Genomic DNA, 27,162 nt, shown 5'->3' with positions numbered 1-27,162 from the left:
GGCCAACTAATGCTACAGGAATAGGAGTTATGAAGCAGCTGGGAGACGTTTTTTGTGTATGGGTGTCTGGCCTGTATGTGTTGGGAGTCCAGAGGATATGTCAATCCTCTGGGACTGAAGTTAGATGGTAGGGAGCCACCAGGTCCTCAGGCAAGAGCAAGAGCTCTTAACTGCCCAGTCATTTCTTCAGCCCCGACAGAAGGACGTAGAAGTGTCTTTGGAACTACTGTCCACCTCTTGGTTGTCTTCCCTACCCCCATTTTCTTAGCTTGCTACAGGCCTGTGTGGTGGGAGCTGGGATCCGTCATGGCACACATGGTACAGGAGTGGTGACCCACAATGACACGAGCCAGCAGCTTCCTCTTACCCAAGACACATTAAGGGCTCACAACAAAGTCAGCTAGGTTTGGTGAAAATTGCCTGTCATTCCAGCAGCAAAGAGGATGAGTCAGTAGGACTGTTGTGGATATTGACAACAAGAAGAAATAAAAGTTAATCTAGAACTGAGCTGCCAGAGGAGCAGCTCTGATTACCTGATTACAAGATCATCACAATTGTTTTAATCTCAAGTGTGGGCTGATTCAGATGGTCCACAGCAGCAGACTACCTGCCTCATGCGGGCTCTGAGGAGCTCTTTGCCAGCTGCAGACAGCGTAAATCCGAGGGAGAGAGAACAAATGCCAGGGCCCAGGGAGTGCTGGGGAGCTGTGAGGAAGAACAAGGCTGCTCCTGCTTGCTGCTGATGCAGTGACGCAAAAAAACTGGAGACTGGCTCAAGGAACCAGCAGGAAGCAGCTGAAAGAACTGTCCCCTCTCCCACTAGCTCTTTCTCTCTCATCCCTGGCACAGTGTTGGCAGGGATTGGGGTAGAGCAGGAAGAGGAGATATAAAAAATGTAAATAGGAGTTTTAAAAAAATATGGCAACAGAGGACTGTTCCAAGTTCAAGAGCAGCCTCTGTCAAACACACACACACAAACCCTTATCTGGGTGGCTCGGTGTGGTGCTAGTCATCTACACAAGATTTGTGCTGTGCATGCTTGCTGAGAGGAAGGAGTCCTGGGGAGGCCCCACCATTGCCCTTGGTGGTGTGGAATGAAGTACGCTATGTAATTGCTTTGGCAGGAGTCTGAAGCTTCTGCCATCATGTCTGGCTTCCTTGGCTGAGTGTGTGCTAGGGTTTGGGTGGGGCTCCTGGGTAAAAAGGCAGTATGAAGAAAGTTTAGCTCTCAGTGTGAACTAAAGAGATGGTGGGAGCTTTTAAGAGGCAGGGCCTCTGGGGAGGCCTGGTGGGGTGCTTCTCAGTAGGAAGCAGGCAGTGAGATTGAAAGCATATGCGTTATCAATCAGTTTGCCAGACATGACAGGGTTGCAAGTACCTCGAAGATACTGTGACTGCAAGCGTAAGACTGCCAAGAGACCAGAGCAGCCCAACTCCCAGCATGGGTGAGGACCGGATCAAGTCTCCCAGCTGAGGTACCAGCAATGGATGGCTGCCGGGCCTTGGGAGAGTGGCACATACTCAATTGCTAAGCCATCTCTCCAGGCCCCAGGCCCCATCCTTGAACCTGGCGGCAAACACAGCCACCGGGTAGGCAGAAGTGCTGCTTTCTGAATGTACTTCAAAGTTCTGAGTGCATTGGTCAGTAAAACTGCACATTAGAGACTCCAGGGGGGGCAGGTGACTATTGCTGGTACGTTCGTTTTAATTTCAAAAAAGGGAGATTTGGATGCTGACAGCTTGGACTGACAGCAGCTTGGGGAAAGGTTAGAGTAAAAAGAAAGGTACTCCCAGACGACACCCCTCCCGCCAGGACATCTGGTCCCAATCAGTCACTCTAGGAGGATAGAGCTGTCAAAACGCAACTGGGTAAAGACTGCAGGGTGGTCCCGTGCCATGGAATGCCTGTCTGGGTCTCAGGGGCCAGGTGCCCCTGTTGGGGCGGGGCAGTCACGCTGCCTCCTGACCCCTGGTTTGCTGCTAGAGAATCAAAGACGGAATCATTTCATGGTGTTAGGAATCTGGAAAAATAAAAAATCATCTTAGCTAGAAAAGGAACGTCTGAGTAGTGCCAGCCAGAGGATGAGGACGAGAAGAGCAGGGAGGCAGTTTTGATGCCACTGAGGCAGGTGGCCCGATGACAGTGGGTCGTGGGTGAGTGACGGTGATACTGGGGTCACCTGCTGTGGGTGTGCAATGTCCCTCAGTGCTGGACCACAGCTTCCCATCCTGCTCTGGCCGTGAGGGCCATCCACTTCTTCCAAAATCCTCTACATGGGTTTTTCTTAGTTTGTGCTTCCCTTTGGTTTGACACGTAAGGAGACGGTGGACGTGGTTCTTTGTCACTTGTCCAAAACCGAAACAGGTGAAGGCAGGTGTCAGGCTTGGCCCTCGGTGGCCCTGGTGGCGGTGCTCAGAGGATGGGGCCAGGCAGCCTGGGCACTGCCACTGGCCTCCCTTCTGTGGTGGAGGTACAAGGACAGAAGGCTGGAAATGGTGGCTGCCATGCCCGCACCCAACCTCTCTTCATCTGTGGTAATGCATCAAAGGGACGGATAGGCCTGACTGGCAGATGACACAGGAAAAACAGCAAAATTCTAACTTGTTCCATCTCTGAAGGTGGAAAAGATCAGATGGTTACTAAAATAATCAATTTCTCAGTTGTGTCCGGGCGGCCGTATCCGAGCAGCGGAGGTGGAGGTTTGCCCGGGGCAGGCACAGTCAGCTGGGCTGAGCCAGGCTCAGGATGGGCAGCGCTTGTCCTCACAGAAGACTGCACCGGAAGAAGCTGGTCCTCTTCTGCTGCTCCACTGTGATCTTGACCCCATGGCTGCTCCCCTGTGGGCTGTTCCCTTCCTGAAGTCAGAAGTTTGCCTTGTTACTTAATGAGGACTGCCAGCACCACCTACTACCCTTAGATGGCTGTCAGTCATCCAGTCTGTCCAGCACTGTCCAACTATCACTCCAGGACCTATTGCCCCAGACCCAATCACCTACTAGCCAGCCAGGCACCATCTTGCATTCTCCTGCCATTCAACTATTCCCTACTAATCACCCAAATACCCCCACCCACCGTCAGCATCGCCTAACCATCCACTCCTCCACTGCCCACCTGTTCATCCACTCTATCTTCCAGCCCATCCACTACCCATCAGTATCCTTCCCATCCACCTACCACTGATCACATCCACTCAGACTCTTGCAGCCATTTACCCTCCAAATCACCCACTCTCTTCCAGGAGCATCCCACTGTCTCCTAACAGTTCATTTACCTCCCACAAGCCCACAGACCAGTCTTCATTTGCTTTCCACCATCCCCCAGGCCTTTACCCTTTCTTTTTTCCCTACCCATCAACACCTACACACCCCTCTCCACACTTTTCTGTTCCTTGCTACCATCGGGTATTGAATTGAGGACCTCATGGATGCTTGTTATGTGCTCTACCACTGAGCCACTGGTACCCCTGAATGGTACAAATCATCTTGTTCTCTCCTTTGCTCTTCCTTCCTCCCCACCTCTCTCCATCATCTACCCATCTATCTATACTAAGTTTCCCTAGCGTCTATCATGGAGGCAGTCAAGGGAAAACAGTGCCCTTAGGGTTTTCTCCCTCTGGTGCCAAAGTCCATCTGCTGTTAAAGACACAGGACCTAACCTCTAATCTTTCTTATAAAGAAAGCTTTTGAAAATTGCATTTATTTATGTCTGTGTAGGCATAAGGTTATTGTATATTTCTGTGTCTCCCATATCTGGTTGCAAGCCTTGTTCTGAGGATCTCCTGTCTTAATATTGTATAAACTCTGCTCCCCAATGGTCCCCTGCTATGTCAATAAAGCAGCTTACAGCCAATCACTGAGCAGGGGAAAGAATAGGGCTGGACTTCCTACCAGCTAGGGGATTCACAAGGGGACTGAGCCACAGGAGAAGTCCAGGAAAGATGAGAAGGAGCTGGAGCAGGAAAGCTACAAAATGCAACTCTCCCTGGGTTGCACACTGGGAGAAAACCAAATTAGCATAGAGGGTTAAAAATAGGGTAATATCTGTACAGTTCCTGTACTGTAAAGCTTATTATAAACAAACATACAGAGTCTCAATTATTTATGATAGCCGGGTTAAGAGGGAAACTAAGAGAAACAAACACAGTTACATAAAAATAACTAACACGTGTATGTGAGTGGGTGTGTGGGTCAGAGCACAGCTTGTAGGAGTCAGTTTTTTTCTTCCCCTAGCATGGGTTCCCGGCATCTTTCACACTGAGTTATCTTGCATACCCAGGACTCCAATCCTGAGCATGTTATATTGAAGGAAGAACAAAACATACAAACAAGGCAGCAAACACAGCTGCGGGAGCGGTCTATGGCACCTATCTGGTATACTGCTTTCCAGGGAATGCTGCTGTTTGGATGTCACCAAAGAGACGCTACTGAGTTCACCTGTGCCTCACTGTCACTCACAGCCCAGGATGAATGCTGTAGGAGACTTGCAGGGCAGGCTGTATTTCACCCACACTCGGGTGATCAGACTTCAGAGAACTTTGGACCGAGTGTTCTCCCATCTCTAGCCACACAGCGGGGTTTGGGGAAGGGCAGGGTCACATTGTGTCCCTGTTGTTGCCAGGCTTCAGGACATACTGAGGTCGGTCAGGAGAAGCTCACAGTCTTTTCTCAGCAATGGCCTGCTGGGCTTTAGAAGGCTGGGGTGATGACTCAGTCAGAGCCTGACCGCCTAGCACTTCTATAAGAAGCCAGGCGTGGAGGCTGGAGAGACAGGCCAGCAGTTATGAGCACCAACTGCTCCTACAGAGGACCTGGGCTTGATTCCCAACACCCCTGCTGTACAGCTACAACTACCTATGACTTCAGCTATAGGGATCCCTTGCCCGTAGCCTTTCAGGTACCAGCAGTCATGTATATACAGCCCCCTCAAAAGAAAAAAAAAAACAAAACAAAAAACACACCTTTAATAAAATAAGGTGCCAGGCATGGAGGTACGTACCTCTAATCCCAGGACTTAGAGGGCAGAGACAGGCAGTTTTCAGGGAGTTTAAGGATAGCTTAATTTACATGGGGAATTCTAGGCCAGCCAGAGCTACATAGCGAGATCGAGATCCTGACTCAACAAACACACAGACAGACAGGTGTGGAGATCTGGCTCAGCAGTTAAGAGCACTGGCTGCTCTTCCAGAGGACCTGGGTTCAATTCCCAGCACCTTCACGGCAGCACATAACTGTAACTCCAGTCCCTCTGGCTTCTGAGGGCACTAAGCATGCATATGGTGCACAGACATTCATCCAGGCAAGGCATCCATACACATTAACAAATAAAAAAAAGCCAGGATGGTGGTGCTTATAGTCCCAGTCAGGGCAGGGAACAGGAGGGTCCCAAGGCTCACTGTCCAACTACCACACCTGACCAGCAGGCTCGAGGGTCAGTGAGACTCTGTCTCAAAAGCTAAGGTGGGAACTGAATGAAGAAGACACCCGACAACCTGACAGACTTCTGGCTACATTTGCATGCACTCGCACATACGTGCACGCACGCATGCACACGCTTGGCCTGGGCAGTGATGTGCTGCCTTGGTCGATGACGGCTACATCCTATAGAACCCCATGTGGAGACCTAGAAAGTACCCAGACTCACCAATTTTTTGTCCATTTTTGCTTTGATATCCCTGGCGAGAGTGAAAAATGCCTGTGGAAAGAGTAGGCCATCAGAGCCCTCTAGTGGTGGGATGTGGTTGTGGTTGGCTTGAGGTGAGGGATAGTGGGCTTGCAGCTAGCTAGCATTTCTTCCTGTCTCCAGTTAGGCACCCCATTTGTCACCTTCTGTAGAGCACATTGGGACAGAGGTCTGCTGTGTGGCCACCTCCCCTAGACCAACAGTCTTGAGTGTGAGCAGGTATATATTCAGTTGGCCCTCAATGGCACAGAGGCTCATAGAGCATGTGATTTGCTCAAAGGTTCTTCCAGACCTTTCTGAACTAGCTATCCCCGACTATGTTCTATCCATGCTAGTCTCCTCCCCTTTTATTTTACAGAAGTTCTCTTGTAGCCCAAGCTGGCCTCAGACTCCTATAGCTGAGGATGATCTCAATCTCCTGTTTTTCCTGCCTTCGTCCAGGTGTCACTACCAAGCCTGGCTCTCAAAAAACACCTACAAATTCCAATCTGCTTGCCTGTGCCCCATGAAGGGGACATTCTGAGGTAGGCTGGATTTAACATGGCCTGGAAAGTGGTGGCAGGGGAGAAGGCATGGAGGGGTTGGCCATGGGTGTACTAGGTGGGCTAGCCTGGATAGGGGAAGAAGAATCTAATGGCAGGAAAGGGATGGGAATGTAGCAAAGGCTGGGAAGGGTGGGCCCAAGTAGCTTTTGGGAAGAGTAGGGGTAAAGGCCAGTGAATGAGATAAAAGCCTTGGCCACTGTCCTCCAGGTACCCTGTGGGTGATGTGGACAACTTAGGTCCCCCCCCACACACACACCAGATACGGTCTTGATGTATAGCTTAGGCTAGCCTCAGCAATCCTTCTGCCTCAGCCTCCTGAGAGCTAGAATTACAGGTGGCTCTGTAGGTCTGTTTTTAAACATCATCAGGGTTTTGTGGGAGAAGCTAAGGGCCAGGTACCAGGCTGGCACTGCCTTGGGGAACAGCATGAGGATCAGGGCACAGCACTGGGCTGGCTCCCTGCTGGGGCTGTGAATTAGTGGTGTGGCTGAGATGAACCCAGCTGGGTCTAGGTACTGGGCTGGCTGGAATCTGAGCTTCAGTTTCCCTCATCTGCTGAGAGCCAGGGAGAATGTGTCCTGAGCGCCCAACAGAGGGCGCCCTGCAGAGGCCTCAGAGCAGCACTGGACTGGGGGCCTTGAGCCAGAGGCCAGTTCCTCTCAATCCTCCAGGCTGAATCTCCTAAAGGAAGGCCCCGAAACCCTGGACTCACATTTTCCACATTGATATTGGCCTTTGCGCTGGTCTCCATGAACTTGATCCCATAGTCGAGCGCCAGCTGTAATGGAGAGTACACATGAGCACAGTGGACCTAAGGAAGGGAAGCTGGGGCGGGGCTGGGACCAAACTGAAGTAGTGATGGATCAGGCAGGGCATCTCTTTTGTTGTGCGGTGGTACTGCACCAAGTGGGGAGGGAGCCAAGGGAGGAAGTAGAGGCAGCATAAACCAGCTCTGTTCCCTGCTGTGGTGCCCTCTGTGCCTGGCCTCTGGTGGCAGGGTCACAGTTCATTGCCAGCCAGCAGCTTCTGTCCTGGCCAGGGTCATTGCCTCACAAGGGTCTCTCCTCCACCTTAGGCAAGCCAGGATGGCATGTCACCCTGCTCAAAAGACTAGGAAGGGGCCCCCCAGGCTGTAAATCATCTTGCGGTCCCCCTACAGCAGGACTGGCTAAAGCACCCACCTTTTCTCCCCGCTCTTTGGACACCTGTCGCTTGTCGTTCACGTCACACTTATTCCCCAGGATCATCTTCTCCACATCTGCAGAGGCATGCTGAAGAGAATGGGGCAGGTCAGGGTCAAAGCAGGAGGGTGGGGACTGCTCGGTGGCTGGCAGCTCACAGCCCTAGTTGTTGAGCCCTTCCTGATAGTGCAAACAGCTTCCGTGGGCCATGACTCCCTGCACAGTGCTGAGAGACCTTACCTATGCCCTGCCCAGCTGTTCTATGACAGAGTGTGTGTGTGTGTCCGCGCGCGCGCGGGCAGATGCGTGCACATGTCATGGCACAGGCAGCACATCATGTGGAGGACAACTTGGAGACAGCCGTCTCCTTCCACCATGTGTGTTCTTAGGAACTGAACTGAGGATATCAGGCTTGGTGACAAGTGCCTTTATCCACTGAGCAACATAGAGAACATAGAGAACTCTCTATGTTCTGGAAACTATGATGTGCCTAGAAGAGCCAAAGCTTCCGGCTAAGTTCTTGGCAAGCACCCAGGCCTGGCTCTGCACTGACTTCTCTCCTATAAATGGCTCCCTTGTCAGTCCCTCCTGCAGCTCCTCTGCGGAAGGAACCGTGCCTCCCAGAGGAGAGAATGTCAGAAAGCAGCTGTGCTGAAGGAACTCAGCTCTCTGCTACACCTCCTGTCCAACAGAGGACCACTCAGGGCATCCCCAAAGCCAAATTCAGGACTCAAGTCCTCTTCTGACCAAGATGGCTTCTACAGTGGGGCAAGGCCTGGCACCTACACAATCCCAAAGCAACTGCTCATAAACAAAAGGCTTGTCTCTCAGCCAAGCCTAGGTGCCCACCAGGCCTGAGTCCACAGTGACACGGGCTCCTTTGTTGCTTTATGGACGGGTGAATTAGTCCTTGGCACCCTAGACCCAATGCCCCAGCTGCTTACTCATCAGGACACAAAGTGGAGCCGGACAGGAAGGGGATGGCCATGGCCAGCACCTGAACAACTGGCCAGAGGACAAAGTTGGCTCCTTGTCCCTTCACAGTTGAAGGCCTCTTTCTATGAGTAGCTACTGCCCTGAACATGGACTTGGACGGGCTCACACCCTGTTGCACTACAACTCCTAATGCTTGTAACATGCTTTTCAAACACAAGTCTTTGCTGCTCCAGAATCTTCTCTTTATAAAGAGCCAAATGCTCACTTGACACCAAGCAGAAACGAGTACAAGATCAGCCAAACAACCGCTGTGCGGGTCTGGGGCCAATGATGATTTCAGGGAGACAGCAGGTGTTCTAGCTCCATCCCTCTCTTTCCACCTGTCCCCTATGTCCCTGGCTCTGAGGCACAGCCCCAGGAAAGGAAGCACAAAGGTACCCTCACCTCTTCAATGTTCCGAATCCAATTCCGGATGTTGTCGAAGGACTTCTCATTAGTAATGTCATAGACCAGCATGATACCCTGGGTGGGGAGACAGAGGCACAGGAGTTTTGAGGGGCCCTACAGGGTAGGTAGTGTACCCATCAGGAATGGGCATGGCCACTGCCAAAGATGACCACTCTCTCAGCCAGTCTGTCAGTTGTCATCTTCCCCACCTCCATGGTACCTTTCTGACTCCCTATGCCAACAGAAATGTGAGCTTGGACCTGCAAAGGCTTCCAGACTCAGCCAGCACCTATTCAGGAGACCTGGCATCATATGTAGCATGTGCCAGGCTTACAGCAGGCAGGAACCTGAGGCTAGAGTTGCACTCAAGCCCTGCCCTTGGAGGGGTCAGGATCCACCATGACTGGCCCCATGTGCCTTCCAGTGCCTCAAGGAGATATGCTTTCTGAAGAGACCACACACACACACACACACACACCTCTGATACATACAGACAAACTTGCACGCATATGTGCACGTAGGTCAGAAGACAATTCGCAGGAGTCTGGTACGCCCTGGATTGCCTATGTGGTGCCTACAGTGGTTCACTTGGTGGCACCAGCACAAGGACTGCATAGGATCAAGTATGCTGGGTTTTCAGACCCATCGTCGGCTTGAGCACAGGCCTTGTTTGCCCCTCTCCCTCAGGCATCCACTACAGGGTACAGTCTTGTGCAGAATGTAGCAGCCCATCTCTAAGGCCATCCACATTTGCCAAGGAAAAGAAGAAATTGGCAGGAGCACAGCTCAAAGGCAGGTGTGTGTGAGGGCCTAGGTTCTATTCCCAGCACTGACACTAGAACCAAATAAACACAAAGTAACACAAGCTGTTCCTGCAGGCTGTTACTAATTTCAGCACTCAGGAGGCTGAAGCAGAGGCTAACACAAGTCTCAGGTACAGAGTTGGTACCAGAGAAAAATGAGCCCAGGTATGGTGGGTGTCTGTGAGTTCAAAACCAAGCTAGTCTACACAGTGAGTTCCAGGCCAGCCAGGGCTACTCAGTGACACCCTGTCTCAATGCAACAACAACAAAAAACGAACAAACAAACAAAAAACTGGGCTGGGATGTAGAGAAGCTTCTAGAGCATCCGCTGAGAATGCACAAAACCCTGGCTTTATCACGGGCACTGGAAACCAGACATGGTGGTACAAGCCTGTCACCCCAGCACTCAGGAGGCTGAGGTGGTAGGATCAGAAATTTCAGGCTCGCTTAAGCTACACAGTGAGATCATGTTTCAATAAAACAACACTGAAGGAGACTGCCACCATCTTGGTGCTGGTCTGGGCTCAGCCAGTGAACCCACCTATGGACTCAAGAGAGGCTGGACTGTCAAGTCTTAGGGTTCTGGCTTCAGAGCAGGGCTCACATCCACACCTGTACTCAGGGGCACGACATGATCCAAGGAGATAACAGGCTAAAGGTGAGGGTTCTATCAATCAGGGGATGGGGGAATGGATGGCTCAGGGTGACTATCTGAGCCAAGAGAGGGCCAAATGGCTCTCTCCAGAGGGCAGAGGCACCCCTGGACCCCAGTGCCCTTAAGGGGGAAAACAGGGTTAATTTTAACGAGGATGCTAAGGTTGCAGAGCACAGGATTGAGTTTTCAATGTTGGCTGCCCTTCCTGAGACTCTCTAAATACTTAATTTAATGTTGCCATTCACCCTGTCTCTCCCAGGCTCCTCAGGTATCCCTAGGAGTCCTTGCATCAGGCCTGTGCAAGGACTGGGACACAGGCTGTCCTCAAAGTGCAGACAGCCTGCTGGGAGGAGCTGTGGTCTCTGGCCCTAAATGACAGGCTAGAGAAGGCCCAGGGTGATACAGAGAATAGGACTCTGGGCAGGGGCCATTTGTATTCACAGCTGCCTAGGGGTATGCTCCACCTTCTCAAAGAAGGCAGGGCTGGCAGTATGGCCTAGGGCTCTGGGCAGGGCTGCGGTTGCTCCTCCTGCTCCCTTTGTTCTTCCATGCCATGTTTTACTTCGTCTCACACAAGTGTGTCCTGGTCAGGGTGGGACTCCATCCTTTCACACTACCTCCTCCATCTCCTGGGAAAATATGTGAGGTTAAGTTTGCCAGTGCAGGCCCAGGTGGAAGATGGAATAATGATAATCCTATCCAGCCTTCAAGTTGTTCTAGCAAATTCCAGAGCGCTGATGTGACCCGCGTGGCCATTCTCAAGGGCTTGTCTTCACCTGAAAGATGGGCTTCTTGATGCTCCACTCATCCCCGCACTGGGTCCGAGATATATGTGGAGATGAAGTTGCAGGGAGCCAATCAAAGCACACTGATTTCTTTAAAGCCAGTTGGGTCCTGGGTTGCCCAAGGAGTTGGAACACAGGCTCCACAAGCCACAAGGCTTGGCAGGTGTGGTAGCACACACCTGTGATATCCTAGCCTGGGGAGGTGAAGGCAAACTGTGAGTTCCTGGCCAGCCTAAGCTACATAGTGAGTTCTGGGCTAGCCTGGGCTACACAGGAAGCATTGTCTAAAAACCAAAAACCAAAGAAGGGACTGAGGAGATACCTCAAGTCCATAATGTGCTTACCACATAGACCCGAGTTTGATCCCCAGAACTCACACTGTGTTGCATGTACTACAATCCCTGTATCAGGGAGGCAGAGACAGGCTGATCCCTGGAGCCTTTGGCCAGCTAGCCTAGTCTACCTGGCAAGTTCCAAGCCAATGAGAAACACTCAAGGAACAATGTTGGAGGACGACCTGACCTGGTTTCCACACTCACGTACACACATGCATGCCTGCCCACACGAACACACACATACACACCATTTTTAGAACACATGAAACAAGCTGGGTACAGTGGCACACACCTGCCATCCCAGAACTTGGGAAGTTAAGGCAGAAGGATTTTGCATCCTAGGCCAGCCTGGGCTACATTTTGGGACTGTTTCAACAACAACAACAAAGTCAACCACACAGGCCTTAGTGTTGCTGCTTGTCTCCACTTTGAAAGCCACAGAAACAATGAGGAAGTCAGTACCATGGCGCCCCTGTAGTAGGCTGTCGTGATGGTCCGAAACCGCTCCTGGCCGGCTGTGTCCCTAAAGGGAAGGATGACGGGTATTAGTGACATCCATGGTCTGCTGGTTTCTCCCTTGAACTCCCCTCCTCAAGCAACATCGCCTCTGTCCCCGTGAGTACACAGAGCAGGTGGAGGACAGGTCGAAGCCCTTCCAAGTCCCCAGGCTGCAGGTGTGGCCCAAACGCTCCACTGGACTGTGTCCTCTCTACCCTTCCACATTCCTGGGGTCCTTGCAGTTGATGCCGAGGATGGGGTGTTCTGCCACCACCTGTGTGAAGGAGGTAGTGTCTGCATGACCAGGCACACGGGGTGTGTGGTTTACAGACAGGTCTTATAGAGCTACAGGCCTGCCTGTCATCCTTGCACCAGGGAGGCCTCGGCAGGACAGCCTCGGATACAGAGCAAGAATGTCACAGAATAAAAAGGGACAGGGTCTGCCTGGTAGTACGGTGTCTACCTGGTGTGACAATGTCAAAGAGTAGAACATGGGTAGCCGTGCCTGCCAGTAGGGTGTCTGCTTAGTGCGTATGGTGCCCTAGGTCCGGCCTCAGGACTGGGAGGAACATGCCAGACACATGCCCTTTTGTCCCCAAGCCCAAGGTTCCTCCCCAGGGCTCTGGACACCTGACTTACACAGTAGGGTCTAGTGCTGAGTCTGAGTTCTATCTCTTGCCTTTAATGTCTTATTATTTTTATTGTTTGTGAGTGCTGCAGCACGTCTGGAGTATCTTGCAGGAGCTGGTTTTCTCCTTCCGCAGTGTGGGTCCTGGGAATTGAACTCAGGCCATCAGGCTTGGCAGAAAACACCTTTACTTGATAAGCTGTCTTGCTGACCCCTTGGCTTTGAATGCTACTTTCTTATGGCACAGGGGCTAGCACTCGGTGTTTTTTGTGTGCATGTGCTCTGTCACTGAGCCCTGTTCCTAGCCTGAAAGCTCTCACTTTAATGTTATATTTAGTTCTGAGATGACTCGCTGGTGGCACTTGCAGAGGGCATACATGGCGAAGAATGTTAATTGTAGCCTAGGCCAGCCTTTCAGTGACTCTTCCCTTGGCTGAGAATGCTGAGGGGCGAGGTGGAAAGGGAGGAACTGGGCAGAGGGCTTGGCTTGCTAGGACTGTGTCACTTTGGACCTGGGCACAAAGGCTGCTGCGTGGCCTCTATGTTGGAAGTGGAGGGCCTTCTATGGGTCATAACTTAGGACTGACAACCAAACCCTGACGATAAACAAGGCTTCTCCCTCATCCAGGCTCAAGGTCTGAAGTCAGACTAGGTAGGGGGTGATGACCAGGTAGACAAGGGCACCCAGGAGGCTGCCCTGGAGATACTGACATGCCTGGTGATGGCTCATGCTGAGACTAGAGAGAACTGAACATGCCACAGGGAGGGGCACCTGGTTGGCTGAATGCTTGATCAGACTCAATGTCCCATGGCAGCATGCTCTTTGATGTGACCAGGGTCTGTTTGCTCACAGCTGGCTGAATTCAGCCTCCCAGAATGCTGGGTTACCCTCAAGACCACCCCAGTGATTGATCCCTAGATGCTCAAACCTTTCTACATGATCCTGGCTGCCAAGGTCACGCCCCGGGCTGAGGAGTGTAAGTTGCTGGGTCTGGCCTTAGCTTTAAGGTTATTTGTGGGTTTCAGGTCCACACACCAGGAAGTGAGGCCTGGGCTCTCCTCAGGGAAGAAAACAGGAAGTGGTGTGAGGCCTTTAAAATTTGGGGTGAGGCCATGGGCTCAGAGGAAACTCCCGGTTGGGTGTGGCGGTGCACACTTGTCGACCCAGAGCCTGGGAACCTGGGGCTAAAGGCTGAAGTCCCAGGCTAGCTTGGTGAGATGTTGTCACAACAAAAGAGAAAGAGGAAATTCATGGCCCAGGTGTCTTACCCTACCACCTCTGCCTGCTCCCCAAGCTCCTTGGGAGGGCAGAGCCACCAGCCTGAGCTGGTGACAGGGGCCATGGCTTATGGCTTATCTGCTGGGCTTACAGGATACTATCCATTCCCACATATGAAAGCTTCTGTAAGTACTCTCCTTGTCTCTGCTCTCTCTGCACCCTCCTGGCATGGAGGGCTCTCTTCAGGTTCAACATAATCCTTGTGCACCCTGGGACCCTGAATTCACTGCACAGAGTATCTCTTCCCTACAGGTTCTGTCCCCTAACACAACCATTTGGCCCCAGGGGCCAGCAGAGCATGGTTCCCTGGACTGTTAAGAAACTCTGGAGCCTTCCGAGGAAAAGGACTGTTGTGCCAGGGAATTTTGTTCAACTGCATGCCTAGTATGCATGGGACTTGGGTCACCCCATCATTGCAAAAACCAGGTGTTGTGTCATACACCTGTCAGCCCAGCGCTCAGAGAGAGGCAGGAGGATCAGGAATTTGAAGTCATGCTTGGAGCTGGATGTGGCAGTGCACTGCTTTAACCCAGCACTCAGGTGGCAGAGGCCAGCAGAATCTAGTGAGTTAGAGGCCAGCCTGATCTACATACATAGTGAGTTCCAGGCCAGCCAGGGCTGCGTAGAAAGACTGTCTCAAAGGGACAGTATGTGTGTAGGAAGGGGGGGCCCAAGAGCTCTGTTCCAAGTGTTGATCACAGTGAATGGTCGTGCTGCAAGGCTCTAAGGCACTCACCATATCTGCAGTTTAATCCTCTTGCCATCAAGCTCTATGGTCCTAATTTTAAAATCAATTCCTGAAAGAAAAGGAAGAATAAAGGTGTTAATCAAAGCCAGTGAATGCCTGTGCTGCCAGCCTGGGCTGGAGAAGGGGCTGTGGCCTGCGGAGCAGCAGCTGGTGCTGGGTCCCCAGGAACTCAGGGTCCTCTCTATCAACAACTGGAAGCTTCTAGAAGTATCTTCCCCTGCTAGAAGCAGAGCCTGAGGCTGTGGGAGCTAAGCAGCTGGGTGGGAGCTGGGAAGCGGTGGGAGGTAGGCTAGGACACAGCCAGGCCTGTCTCCCGTTGGCCCCGCCTTTCTATTGTCCAGGCCCAGCCTCACAGTGGCATCCTAGGGCCTCCTCCAGGCCAGGTCCACACACCAAGCATTCATTCAGCAGCTGGCCTACCACCCCAGTATACTATGCTGCCAGTGGGCCACAGCCTCTCTCTCCAGCCACTGCAGAGCTTCAGTTACTTCCTTACTGATATCTCTTAGACAGAATCTCATGTAGGCAAAGGTAACTATCAACTCCTGATCCTCCTGCCTCGATTCACCACACTGCCCTCTCCCTGTGGCTCTGGCTGGAACTCCAGACCTTGTTGAACATGGCACGCAAATGCTGTACCTCTGAGCTACATGTGACGCCAAGGCTTGCAGAAGAGACAGAGAAGGAACAGTGACGGAGAGGAGGCACCACCAGGAAGGGGTATTAGAAAGTAACACTGAGGCGGGGCTCTGACAGGTGGCAGGCAACCATCTGTACAGAAGAAAGCCTGTGCATACCAGGTGTGCTGACACCCACCTATAATCCTAGCACTTTGGAAGTGGAGGAATAAAGATCAGGAGGTCAAGGTCAGCTACACAGAGAATTCAAGGCCAACCTATGTGATATCAGGTCTTAACATCAACAAACAATAAAACCAACTGTAACTGTAACTATGTCCCAAAGTTGGCCTTAGCTCCAGAGTTTCCAGTGGGCCCAGCTGCAGGCAGAAAGACCAGCAACTATGGGGGTTATTGCTCAGTCACTGAACTGACAAAGGACTCATATCTGATAGATATACTGTAGAGGAACCTTAAAAACATGATGCTGAGTGAGGGATGCCAGACAGGAAAGGCCACATATGGAGTGACAACTGTCCAGAGCAGGAACATCCAGACACAAGGACTGTGCCTGAGGTAGCCTGGCCAAGGCATGGAGAAGAGAAAGGGCTGAGGGGCAAGAGGATGCTCTTGTTACTGTTTGGCATAAGGAAACAGTCTGAAATTAAGTTATGGATATACAACTCAAAGCATACCAAAAGGTGCTGAGCTGTGTGCTTTAAATGGGTGGATCAATGGGATGTCAGCTATGGTAATGAGATGTCAGTTTTTGTTTTTCAATTAAGGGCTGGCAAGACAGCCCAGCAGATACAGGGACTCACTGCCAAGCCTAATGACTGGATTTGATTTCTGGGGCTGACATGCCACGGGTCCTCAAAGGTCACCAAGGAGTGAAAGTATCTGAAAGGATTAGAAGGATTAGGAGGTATATCCTTGTTGGAGGTGTGTGTGTCACTGAGAGTGGGCTTGAAGGTTTCAAAAGCCCACACCACACCCAGTCTATCTCTCTTTTGGCCTGTAAATCCGATGTGGCTCTCAGCTACTGCTTCACCATCATGGATGCCGCCATGCTCCTGCCATGATAACAGACTACACCTCTGAAACTGCAGGCAAGCCCCGAATAAATGCTTTCTTATTATAAGAGTTACCTTGGTTACAGTGTCTTTCACAGCAATAAAACAATGACTAAGACACTGGCCCTCTGTGCAGCCATGCTGGTCCCCTGCACATACCAAGTGTCCATGGGGCTTTCATATTGCGCCTCCTTTTTCTGGAATGGCCCTTGCTTCCACAGTCATCTGATGCCCCACCCTGTACAAGTTGTTTACAGTGGGTTTGTGGGGCCTTCCTCCACCAATACTACTCTACACTAGATACCATACACATCCATCCCTTCATGTACAAGAGATGATTCAGGAGCCCCCACAACCCATTTTTGGTGATACACAATTTGAGCATCACCAAAACCCGCTGATACTCACATTCTCTTTATACTACGGCAGGGTGTTTCCATAGAAACTCTGAACATATTTTATAGAATTTTTCAAAACATATCTTTAGGGGGGGATGCATTCAGAAGGAGCTCTCTCTGGGTCCCAGGAATTGAACGCAGGTTGTCAGGCTTGCCTACAAGTGCCTTTTACCTACTGAACTATCTCACTGCACTGAACAACTTTTTTTGTTGTTGTTTTATTTTAGACAGAATCTCACAAGTTTCATGAACTTTCCTGGAAATATGAACAGGCGTCTATTCAAATTATTTTGTTGTTTTGTCTGTTTTTTGAGACAGTGTTTCTCTGTGTAGCCTTCGCTGTCCTGTACAACCTTTGTAGACCAGGCTGGACTCAGATTCACCTGCCTCTGCTTCCCCGAGTGCTAGGATTACAGCTGTGTACCACCACACCTGCTGTCTATTCAAGTTCCAACAACAGACCAAAGGAACAAATCCACCCAAGCCCAGATGGGTGAACCATGTGGACTTAGTTGACACATGAGCTTGGGTAAGGGGATCACTGACAGCTACATGGATAGAGCCCACTCTTAGCTTTGCACGCTCTATGTTGTAGCACTCACTGGGACCTTGCATAGTGGGAACAGATCTGCTGTGTGCTGGGAGGCAAGTGCAAGAGGGAACAGCGGATAGAGCGGAGGCAAAGCTCTGCTGAACCTCCCCATCCACCTTCAGGGAAAGCCAGCGGTCATCTCGGCTGCTCTAAAGAAGCTGGGAGCCAGGTATGAATCTGAGACCAGCTAGGGAAACAGAGACACCCTGTCTCTGGAGGTGGAGGGGAAGAAGAGTGGGGAGGGAGGGAGGAGGTGGCTCTTATCCTCACAGAACAGCACCACAGCAGCCCCTGCAGCCCAGGCTGACTTGGAAACTCAATGATTCTCCTGCCTCAGCCTCCCTAGTGCTGGGATTACAAGCATGAGTTACCTTGTCTGGGCCCTCTGTAGATTTTCACTAATGTCTAGAGGAGATACAAATGACCCACCATCTAGGTTGGCAAATGGCAGTGTGTAAAGGTGCTTGCTAACAAGTCCAGTGACTTAAGTTCAGTTCCCAGGATCCACATAAAAACCAACTCCTACAAATTGTCTACACATATATATACACACATACACACACACCAAAAAAAAGAAATTAACTGAATGTTACTTAAATTAATGTTACTCAAAAACATGCGAGGCGGGCTGGAGAGATGGCTTAGTGGTTAAGAGCACTGTCTGTTCTTCCAAAAGCCCCGGGTTCAATTCCCCAGCATCCAAATGGCAGCTCATAACTGTCTGTAACCCCAATTCCAAGGCATCTGACACCTTAACATGAGAAAACATGTGAGGTTGGTGCTGTGCTTCAGCTGGCAGAGGGCTTGCCTGGCCTGCACACAGGCCCAGCACCACATAAACCAGAGGTGGCAGTACACACCTATCATTCCAGCCCTTGGAGGTAGAAGCAGCATATCGGGAGTTCAAGGCCAGCCTTGGCTACAAATAAGTTTGAGACTACTTGGGAGAGTAAGGCAGGAGGAAAGATTAAGGCTAGGAGTTCTGGACCAACATAGCAAGCCTCTCTCCCCCTCCCTCTCTCTCTCTCTCTCACACACACACACACACACACACACCAATGTGGAACTGGTAAGATGGCTCAGTGGGTAAAGGCACATAGCCTGAGTTTGATCCAGGACCCACACAATAGAAGGAGAGAACAGATTCCTGCCAAATTGTCCTCTTACCCCCTCTATGCAGGGGGTCATATGTGCACTATAGCAGGAGCACTCACACAAATCAATAGAGGTGTTTAACATTAAAAATAAAAATAAAAATAAAAATAAAAATAAAATAAAATAAACAGGCTGTGATTGGAAAACTGCTCACCTAGGAAAATCCTGGGATTCCCCCCTCAGCAACCCCAGAATTCTGGAGACAGAGGCAGGGGGATTAGGCACTCAAGGTAATCCTTAGCTACCTGGGGACTTTGAGGCCAGCTGGGCTACATGAGGCCCCATCACAAACAACAGAAAGATGGTCAGATAACACAGCTACCTGAACAATGAACAGGTCTGAGGAAGTGGCCAAGCTCTGAGCCTGGCTTGACAACTGAGTTCAGGGTACTGAAGAGCCAGGTTCTCATTACAAATAATTCATGGGGCTCTAGAAAACAGCCTATCACATGGGCAGAGCTCCCAGAAAACAAACAGCACTCAATCCTATCCATTAACGAACACAGTGAAGGCTGCTGGCTGCCAGTGTGAATGTGCCTTCCTGTATAATTTTAGGACCTAGCAGCGGGGCAGGCTCTTCCAGACACATTCCCCAAAGTGTCACACATGCCCAGGAACACACAGAAGTCCAGGATCACTGTGCAACCAGCCCTGACCATGCATCTTGCTTGGTCTAGAGCCCTTTTGGTTTTCATTAATGCATGAGTTGAATTAGGAACTGTAAACTTTACGAGGCTCCAGAATTATGAGGCTTCAACTTCAAGGTCAAGGAGAGTAACTTTCCTAGAAGACAAAGGTCTGTGGGCATGTGGTACTGATTGGGGAGGGAGGGATCTTGGGTTCAAGTGCCAACCTCCACCTCATTGGGTGGTCTAGACAGTCACACCTACCTCAGTATAAAGGAGGCCAGTCTCCTGAAAGACTAAGTGGGCTTTCTGACCTAGTTTTCCTTTTTTTTTTTTTTTTTTTTTTTTGAGACAGGGTTTCTCTGTATAGCCTTGCCTGTCCTGGACTCGCTTGGTAGACCAGGCTGGCCTTGAACTCACAGAGATGCAGCTGTGATCATTCTGCCTCCCAGAGTGCTGGTATTATAGGCGTGTGCCACCATGCCCAGCTCTGATCCAATTTTAAACCAGCCAGATGGAAATGGTCAGTGGTCAGATGTATGACTGACCTGTGTGAGGCCCTTGGTTCCATCCCCAGTACTTCAGAAAAAAACAAACAAAACAAAAAACTGAACAAACACATACAAGATGTAAAAAGAAGCATTACCAGTCATTGAGATGGCTCAGTGGGTAAAGGTGCCACTAAGCCTGATGACTTGAGTTCAGTTCCTGGCAGAAGGAGAAACCTGACTCTAAGTTGTCGCTCTCTCTCTCTCTCTCTCTCTCTCTCTCTCTCTCTCTCTCACACACACACACACACACACAATAAATGTAATAAAACCAGTGGCTCATATCTGTGATTCCAGAGTTTGGGAGACAGAGGCAGCACAGAGTTCCAGGACAGCTTGGCTACATAGCTAGCCTGTCTCAAAGAAACAAACCAAACAAGGGTTGGAGCATGGCTCAATCCCTAACGTGCTTGCCACATAGGCATGAGGACTTGAGTTTGACCAATAGCACCCATGAAAAAACAACAACAAACCCTGGGCATGGCGGCATGAATTTACAATCCGAGCAGTGGTGAGACAGAGAAGAACAGTCCTGGGGCTTGCAGGCCAGCCATTCTTGCCACTTGGTGAGCTCCAGGTTCAGTGAGAGACCCAACAAAGATGGAGGCCCACAAGCCCGACAACCTGAGATCAATCCTTAAGACCTATGTAGTGGAACAGACTCCTGTAGTTGTCCTCTGACCCACACATGTGAACCAGCATGCATGTGCCCTCCCAACAGAGTAAAAAAAAAAAAAGTGAGGTGGAGAGTGACTGAGGAACCCCCTACTGCCAAACTCCAGCCCCCTGCATGCACACAGAACACATGCACGCACTCACGCATGCCAAAGCAAACGAAAACCATCCCTGCACTGATATCACCATGTTGCTGTTGACTGGGAAGAGTCTGAGGATGGGAAACTGAGGTCTGTTGTGAGCAAGCCAAAGCCTGTGGGCAGCTACTGTCACTTCCTGGTTTGTCCTCACCTGAGGGTGACTCCAAAGCTGGACGTTTGGGTGGGGGAGGGGAGCTTTTGATGCACCTGTGCTCAAGGAGCCTGCTGCTTCCTCCAAACTCATACCTTCACTGGTTGTATAGATCTGATTCGCAGCCACCCAACCGCCAAGACAGTGCAACGTCTACTATAAATAAAATCGGATCAGAGAGGGTTAGAACTTGCTCAAGGATGAACAGTACTTGGAATCCAGATATGATGACTTCTTGTCCCCTTCCCTGTTACTTGACACCTGAAGAATGGCTTAGATGGCATTAGCATCTTAGAATGGCTTAGATGACAGTCAGGTCAGGGAGACAACAACATAACTTAGTTGCCATTACACAGAAATCATCCCCTAAGTTCTCCTTTTCCAGCATGGCCTTGAACATTCTATGCACCCAAGGATGACCTTGAACTCCTGACTCACCTGCCTCCACCTCCCTAGTGCTTCATGACTGGCATTCACCACTACACACCTGGTTTCCGGGTGCTAGCAATGAAACCCAGGGTTCCAACAACTGAACCGCATCTTGATTCGGGGTAAACCGGGGCTCGTGACCTTGTTCCGGGGTGATCACCCAGCACCTAGGGTCACTCCGCTTGCAGGGACTTACTTCCAGATAATGTCTCAGTACAGGCCATGACTATTCATGGCAAGGAACATGGTTAGCACCTTTTTTGACGTCAAGACCGGGGCCATCACAAGCCAATTCTGTTGAACTACACTGTGAGGCAGCCCTGAGGGAAAGCTGTTCAGAAAGTGACAGGTGGCCTGTCAAGGCTGCACATAGCCATGGCTGATCTCAGTTTCTCATCAATCCCTACCGAAATGACAGGTGCTGTTACCACTCCTCAGGGAGGAGGCAGAAGAGCTTAGGGGTGGAGTCCTGATGACTTAAAGCTGGGTCGGTGGTGCTGGTCCTTTGAGAGTAAAAGCTGACAACTCTCTGGGACAGCTGGGCTTGAATTTTGGAGTCAGACACACTTGGGTTCAAATCTCATCCCTGACACCTGTAGACTGTGACCTTCAGTGCATGCCACACCCTCCCTCAGTTTCAAATTCCTCCTCCAGCAACACAGCACCCAACGAGAAGAACGCTACAGAGTAAGATACTGCACAGGCCGAGCCTGCCACATGGGAAACGATGCACGAGGTCAGGATTACCTCCATGCTTCAGTTTCCACTTTCGTAAGACGGGGATCTCCCCGGAACAAGGGTCTCAAGGGCTGCTGTGAAGACACAAAGTTGACAGGCGCCGGGACCCCAGCCCAGGGCAGGCTGTTACTCAGGCAGCAGCCTGCGTGTCCCTGTCTGCATCTCGGTCCCTGGCGTTCCGCCGCCGCCCGGGCTCCCGCGGGGAGTTGAAGGCTGCTGCGGTTCTCCCTCAGGCCCCGCGACCCTCCCGGATCCTAGGACCGGGTGGATCCCGAGTCGATCTCTCAGCCCAGCCCTACAGGGGCGCGCCCAGCCCGGGTCCCCGACAGCCCCAAGGCCCCGCTACCTATGGTGGAGATGAACGTGGAGTTGAAGGCGTCCTCGGAGAAGCGGAACAGGACACAGGTCTTCCCCACCCCCGAGTCCCCGATGAGCAGCAGCTTGAACAGGTAATCGTAGGTCTTCGCCATATTACACTCTCTCCCCGACGGGAAGTACGGCCGGCGCCTCGCCAATGGTCGCTGGATCCGTCTATCATCTCCGATCCCGCCCCCTACTGGCCCCCAGCCCGCCGCGCGTCACCAAGGCCGACGCCCGCCACCCCGAGCCCCGCCCGTCGCAGGGAGCCCAGGGGAAAGAGGCGAATCCGGCGCAGAGCCGGAAGCAGCCGGACCGCACAGTCCATTGGTTGACGCTTGTATTAGGAGGTTTGTGATTGGCTACTGGTGGAGAGTCACAGGGTGAGGGCTCCCAATGACCAGCGACGGGTGTAGCCACATCCTGACCCCGCCTTTTATCAGCCTTTCAGCGTCCTAGACCCGCCCCCCACAGGAGGGGCCCCAACAATTCCGCGCGCTACCTGCTGGGGAAGAGGAAGGGACGGGCTTGGTGAAAAGATGCAACCGTACTGGCAGGACGGTTGGCTCCGCCAGAGGGCGCACGCGCGCGGAGCACGCCCAGGTTTCCCGCCTTCGCAGGCCGCGCAGCCGCAGCCCGCGCTGGGACGACGCGCGGGAAGTGCTGTGCTAAGCCTTCCGTGCAGTGGCGCCGGCCACGGTGGGCTGCAGACTCGCTCCCCGGTCTTGGCGCCTACCATTGGACCTACTTAGGTACTGCCCAGGCTTCCGCCGCATGGTTGACTAACCGGCCGGGTTAGCCATCGCCGTAGGCGATCCCAGAGGCCTCAGCGCGGGCCGCGGCTTTATAGGACAGTATCAGTTACAAGTAATGGCAACGTTTTTTTCTGCCACCTTTCTGGGTTCTCAATAAATCTCCCAATAAATCTCTTGTGTGAGGTGTGATTTTGTGGTATTCCTTGGCTCCCAACTACCAGGATACTACCCTGAACTACCAGGGAAACCTTCAGATCTGTAACACTTCCATTGGGAAAGCCTTTTCCCTCGTTGCTCTAACACTTTAGGAAAGCTTTCCCCTCAGAGCTGAAACACAAATCCTAGCCAATGCTTGATGGTCGACTGAGCTCAGAAACCAACGTCTGGACTAGGAATGAGGCTCAACATCAAAGCACTTGTCTGGCAAGCATGAGGCCTTCTTGGTACTGATCTGCACCCCAGGGGCACCTTGTGAAATTTTCAAGCTGTCTCTGCTCTGAGGAGAATGAATAGAAAACTGAGCAGAAGACAGGGTTTATATGGCTTGAGGGTTGGAGCTTTCCAGGGTATGGACTGGTGGATTTTCAAGTCCAGAGCTTGTGCTTTTTACTCAGTAGAGTGGGGCCTGGGTCCAGCCATTAGGGCAGTTAGAGTGTTCTGTGGATGCACCCTGGTAGTGGAGGTCCTCAGGGAAGGGACCTGGCTACTCCAGTACCTTGAGAAGGTTAACATTTGATCTATGGTTGCCTGTTTCTCAAAGGTAGTCTGCTTTTGGGTTACTCTGAAGTGTTAGGCAGAGATTCACCTAAGGACATGCAGGAAGCTGGGCTATGCCTTCCTCTCCTCCCTTACTGTATTCATTACCTCTGCTTGTGAAGTTTCCATCAGAACTGATATCCACTTTCTAGGCCTTAGCCCCTGTGGTAGTTGCTTCTTTTGATTACCTCTGAAAATTCCTTTTTCTTGATATTCTCTTCATGTGAGTTGCCTCTCTCTTCTGTCATCTCCATCTCCCCTTTGCTAAACACTACAGACATCTGTAGATTCTTGTTTCTATTTAAATATTGGTGTTCTCCAAGCGTCTTCCGTCTGATTGTCATTTTCCGGGTGACTTTTTTCTGTGGCTTCTAGTATCTTCATGGTGATCATCTAAATTGCTCACCCAGGGGCAAATGAGATGGCTCTGTAGATGAAGCTGTGTGCTACCGTGGTTGACTGTAACGCCCAACATTAACCTGTAAGCCCCATCTGCCCAGGGACCAGATAACTGGCTGCAATGCTAGGAATTGTAGTTCTTGGAAAATAATAAAACCTCATGGGAAAGTATGGTGGTCTATAGGTTTGCCCTTTTAAGCCCTGGCAATACATGGTTCCAGGCCATTCCCAGCTAGGAAATTCCTGGGAACGGTCTTGATGAAAGTTATCTTTTGGTCAGCATTTAACATTTAATAAAGCTTGCCTTAATTTGGCCTGAAATGGTGGAATTGGTTTTTGCCAGCAAATTTCTGGATTAACAGTGACAACTTGAATTAGATTCTTGAGATCTATGTGGCAGGGGTTCAAGGTGTCCAGTGTGGAAGGGAGAGAGCAGGGTACAGTGGCAGTAAGCTGCTGAGGTGAAAACTTGATGTTCTAGACCAAGGTTGTCAGGCTGAGGCTGGACCCAGAGACGTGGAAGGTATGTGAGGATGTTATCTCCTCTATTCAGAGCTTCTTCACCTATGTGGCCCTGCTGGGAGTCACCCCTTAACCCTAACCATCAGTTTGTATTCTTAGTAAACATCCTCATGAAGGAAAAATCTAAGTGTTGACAGAATAGACTCAATTTCTATAAACTGTTTTCTGACCTCTACAAACATACTATGGCATGCACCACATACCCGTACACACATAAAATAAATAAATGAATAAATAGTGTCAAAAATAAATTACGCATCCATTGCCTATGTTTAATTGCTTACTGGTCATTATGTAGACTAGCTTGTTCATCTTGTAGGTAAAACTGAAATAATTCTTTAAAAAATAATTTCTTTAAAAAAAACTCTCATCCTCATTCTGTATATATCTGCTTCTGTGTATGGCTGTGCATTTGTGTGTGTGTGTGTGTGTGTGTGTGTGTGTCTGTAGGCTAGAGGTTGGTTTTGTTAGGTGTCTGATTTCCTCAATCGCTACCTTATGGTTTGAGACAGGATCTCTCACTGAAGCTTGCCAGTTTGGCTAACCTGGCTGGGCAGAGAGCTATAGAGAGAGCCTCCTGTCACCATCTCCCCAGTGCTGGACTTACCAGATGCAAACCACTATGCCTGGCTTTCTCACATGAAAGACTGAACTCAGGAACTCATGATGCTCAGCAAGCACATTACTAAGTCACCTCTAGTCCACATCCTGGTTCTTAGAGAGGTTCAAATCCATTTCCACTACTATAGTCACATCCCTACATTCTTTCCTGTCCACTTTATAGAGTCATGCAGGGTTTCTCTGTGTAGCCTTGGCTGTTCTGGACTCGCTCTGTAGACCACTCTGGCTTCAAACTCACAGAGATCTGCCTGTCTCTGCTTCCCAGAGTGCTAGGATTACAGGTGTATGCCACTGGTGTGCTCATTCTTAATGGTTACCTAATATCCACCCTCGCCTTAGTCCACTCCTGGAAATTTGGTCCTAACCTTACCCTCTTCTGTCTTGTTCATGGAATTAGGAACTCCTCAAGACTGGGACAAGTCAGCAAACACTGGAACGTTTTAGTATTATTTTAGCCTTCTTGGAGTCTGTCAAAACTTGCCAAACCTGAGTATATCCTAAGTCATCAGAGATTAGCCTGACCGGCTTCAATTCTCCCATTTTGGTATTAAGCCAAGCTGAACACTTAGTTGCTAAGGCACAAAAGTGACAAAATATCTGAGTTTGGTTAGAATCCAGCCTCGTGGGGTTAGGAGGGAGAAAAGCTGGGCAATGGTAGTCCACGCCTTTAATCTCCTCACTTGGGAGGAAGAGGCAGGTGGGTCTCTGTGAGTTTGAGGCCAGCCTGGTCTATAGAGTTCCAAGACAGCCAGGGCTATACAGAGAAGGTCTGTCTTGAAAATCCAAAAGCCAACAAAACAAAGGGGGAGAGGGGAGTAAAGGCCTCTAGCCTCACCTAGCCTGCAACGCTGCACCCAATGAAAACTACCCATTTTCTTCCATCCCTCACCTCCCTCTTCAAGTAAGATTTTGAAGCAAAACACTAAAGCAATTTTGGTAGTGAAACTATAGTGACTAACAGGGTCTTATTCCACATCCTTGACCACACAGCCAAAGAGAAAGATCACTTCCTCTTTCTAGCAACTGCTACCCCAAATAGTCCCCTTTAAAAACATTTCTTGCTGGGCATGGTAGCGCATGCCTATAATCTTATCACTCAGGGAGACAGAGGCAGGCAGATCTCTCTCTGAGTTTGAGGACAGCCTGGTCTTCTAAGTGAGTCCAGTACAGCCAAGGCTACACAGAGAAATCCTGTCTCAAAAAATAAACTTAAAAAAATGTTTTTTCATTAGTGACTACGGGTGCACGAATGCCATGGAATGTTTGGAGATCAGAGGACGTTTATTTCTATTGTATGGGTGTCTGCTTATCTGTATGTGTAACATAAGCCTAAGTGTTCTTTTGAGGCCAGAAGTAGTTGCTGGATCCCCTGGAACTGCAGAACAGATGGTTGTGAGCTGCCTGGTGCGGGTGCTGGGAACCAAACCCAGGTCTCTGCAAGAACAGCAAGTGGCTTTCCCTGCTGAGCTGTTTCTCCAGCCCTGGAAGGACATCTTTGGGAGTTGGTTCTCACCTTCCACCATGGCATCCAGGAATTCAATTCAGGTGGTCAGCCTTGCACAGAAAGCACTTTTACCCTGAGCCATCCTGCAAGTCCTTACCCTCTAAAATCCAGCCAGACACAGTATTTCTGGAAATAGATGCCTAGTTTCCTAATAATGCTGTTTACTTCCATTTCTGCTCAAAGTTCCAGTTTTTACCATGTGGGTCCAGTTTACCTTTTACTTTTTTATTTCCTGCTTGGCATTGTGTGTGTAACACAGGAAAAGTCTGATCACAACAGGCCTTTTTTTTTTTGAGACAGGGTTTCTCTGTGTAGCTTTGGTTGTCCTGGGCTATGCTTTGTAGACCAGGCTGGCCTTGAACTCAGAGAAATCTGCCTGCCTCTCTCTCTGAATGCTTGCCACCCTGCCGGCTGCCTTACATTTTAACTAAAACAGAAACCTTTCACCACCTCAGTGGTTCTCAGCCTTCAAATGCTGCAACCCTTTAATACAGTTCCTCATGTTGTGTGACCCCAACCAGTTATGAGTCATAATGTAGATATCTGATATGCGATCCCCCTACACTGACCATTGTACCATTTTATT

The 27,162-nt window shown here is 50.5% G+C and overlaps 1 protein-coding gene across 1 annotated transcript; it reads right to left on the bottom strand.

Moving 5' to 3' along the window:
- Window positions 1–1,681: 1,681 nt before the first annotated feature.
- Rab8a (RAB8A, member RAS oncogene family) lies at window positions 1,682–22,171 on the bottom strand. The gene is made up of 8 exons (XM_055597313.1): window positions 22,009–22,171; window positions 14,509–14,569; window positions 11,830–11,890; window positions 8,787–8,864; window positions 7,407–7,496; window positions 6,938–7,003; window positions 5,642–5,692; window positions 1,682–2,856 (listed from the first exon to the last, which is right to left on the bottom strand). Exons 1-8 carry the CDS (start codon window positions 22,130–22,132, stop codon window positions 2,764–2,766), a joined length of 624 nt encoding a protein of 207 aa, XP_055453288.1. The 5' UTR covers window positions 22,133–22,171; the 3' UTR covers window positions 1,682–2,763.
- Between the last annotated feature and the right edge of the window lie 4,991 nt (window positions 22,172–27,162).

The sequence above is a fragment of the Psammomys obesus genome, unplaced genomic scaffold, assembly GCF_907164565.1.
Source record: "Psammomys obesus unplaced genomic scaffold, mPsaObe1.curated_primary_1811, whole genome shotgun sequence".
NCBI classification, from domain to species: domain Eukaryota; kingdom Metazoa; phylum Chordata; class Mammalia; order Rodentia; family Muridae; genus Psammomys; species Psammomys obesus.
Note: the sequence above shows the minus strand (reverse complement) of the source record. Positions and strands in the feature narration are given on the sequence as shown.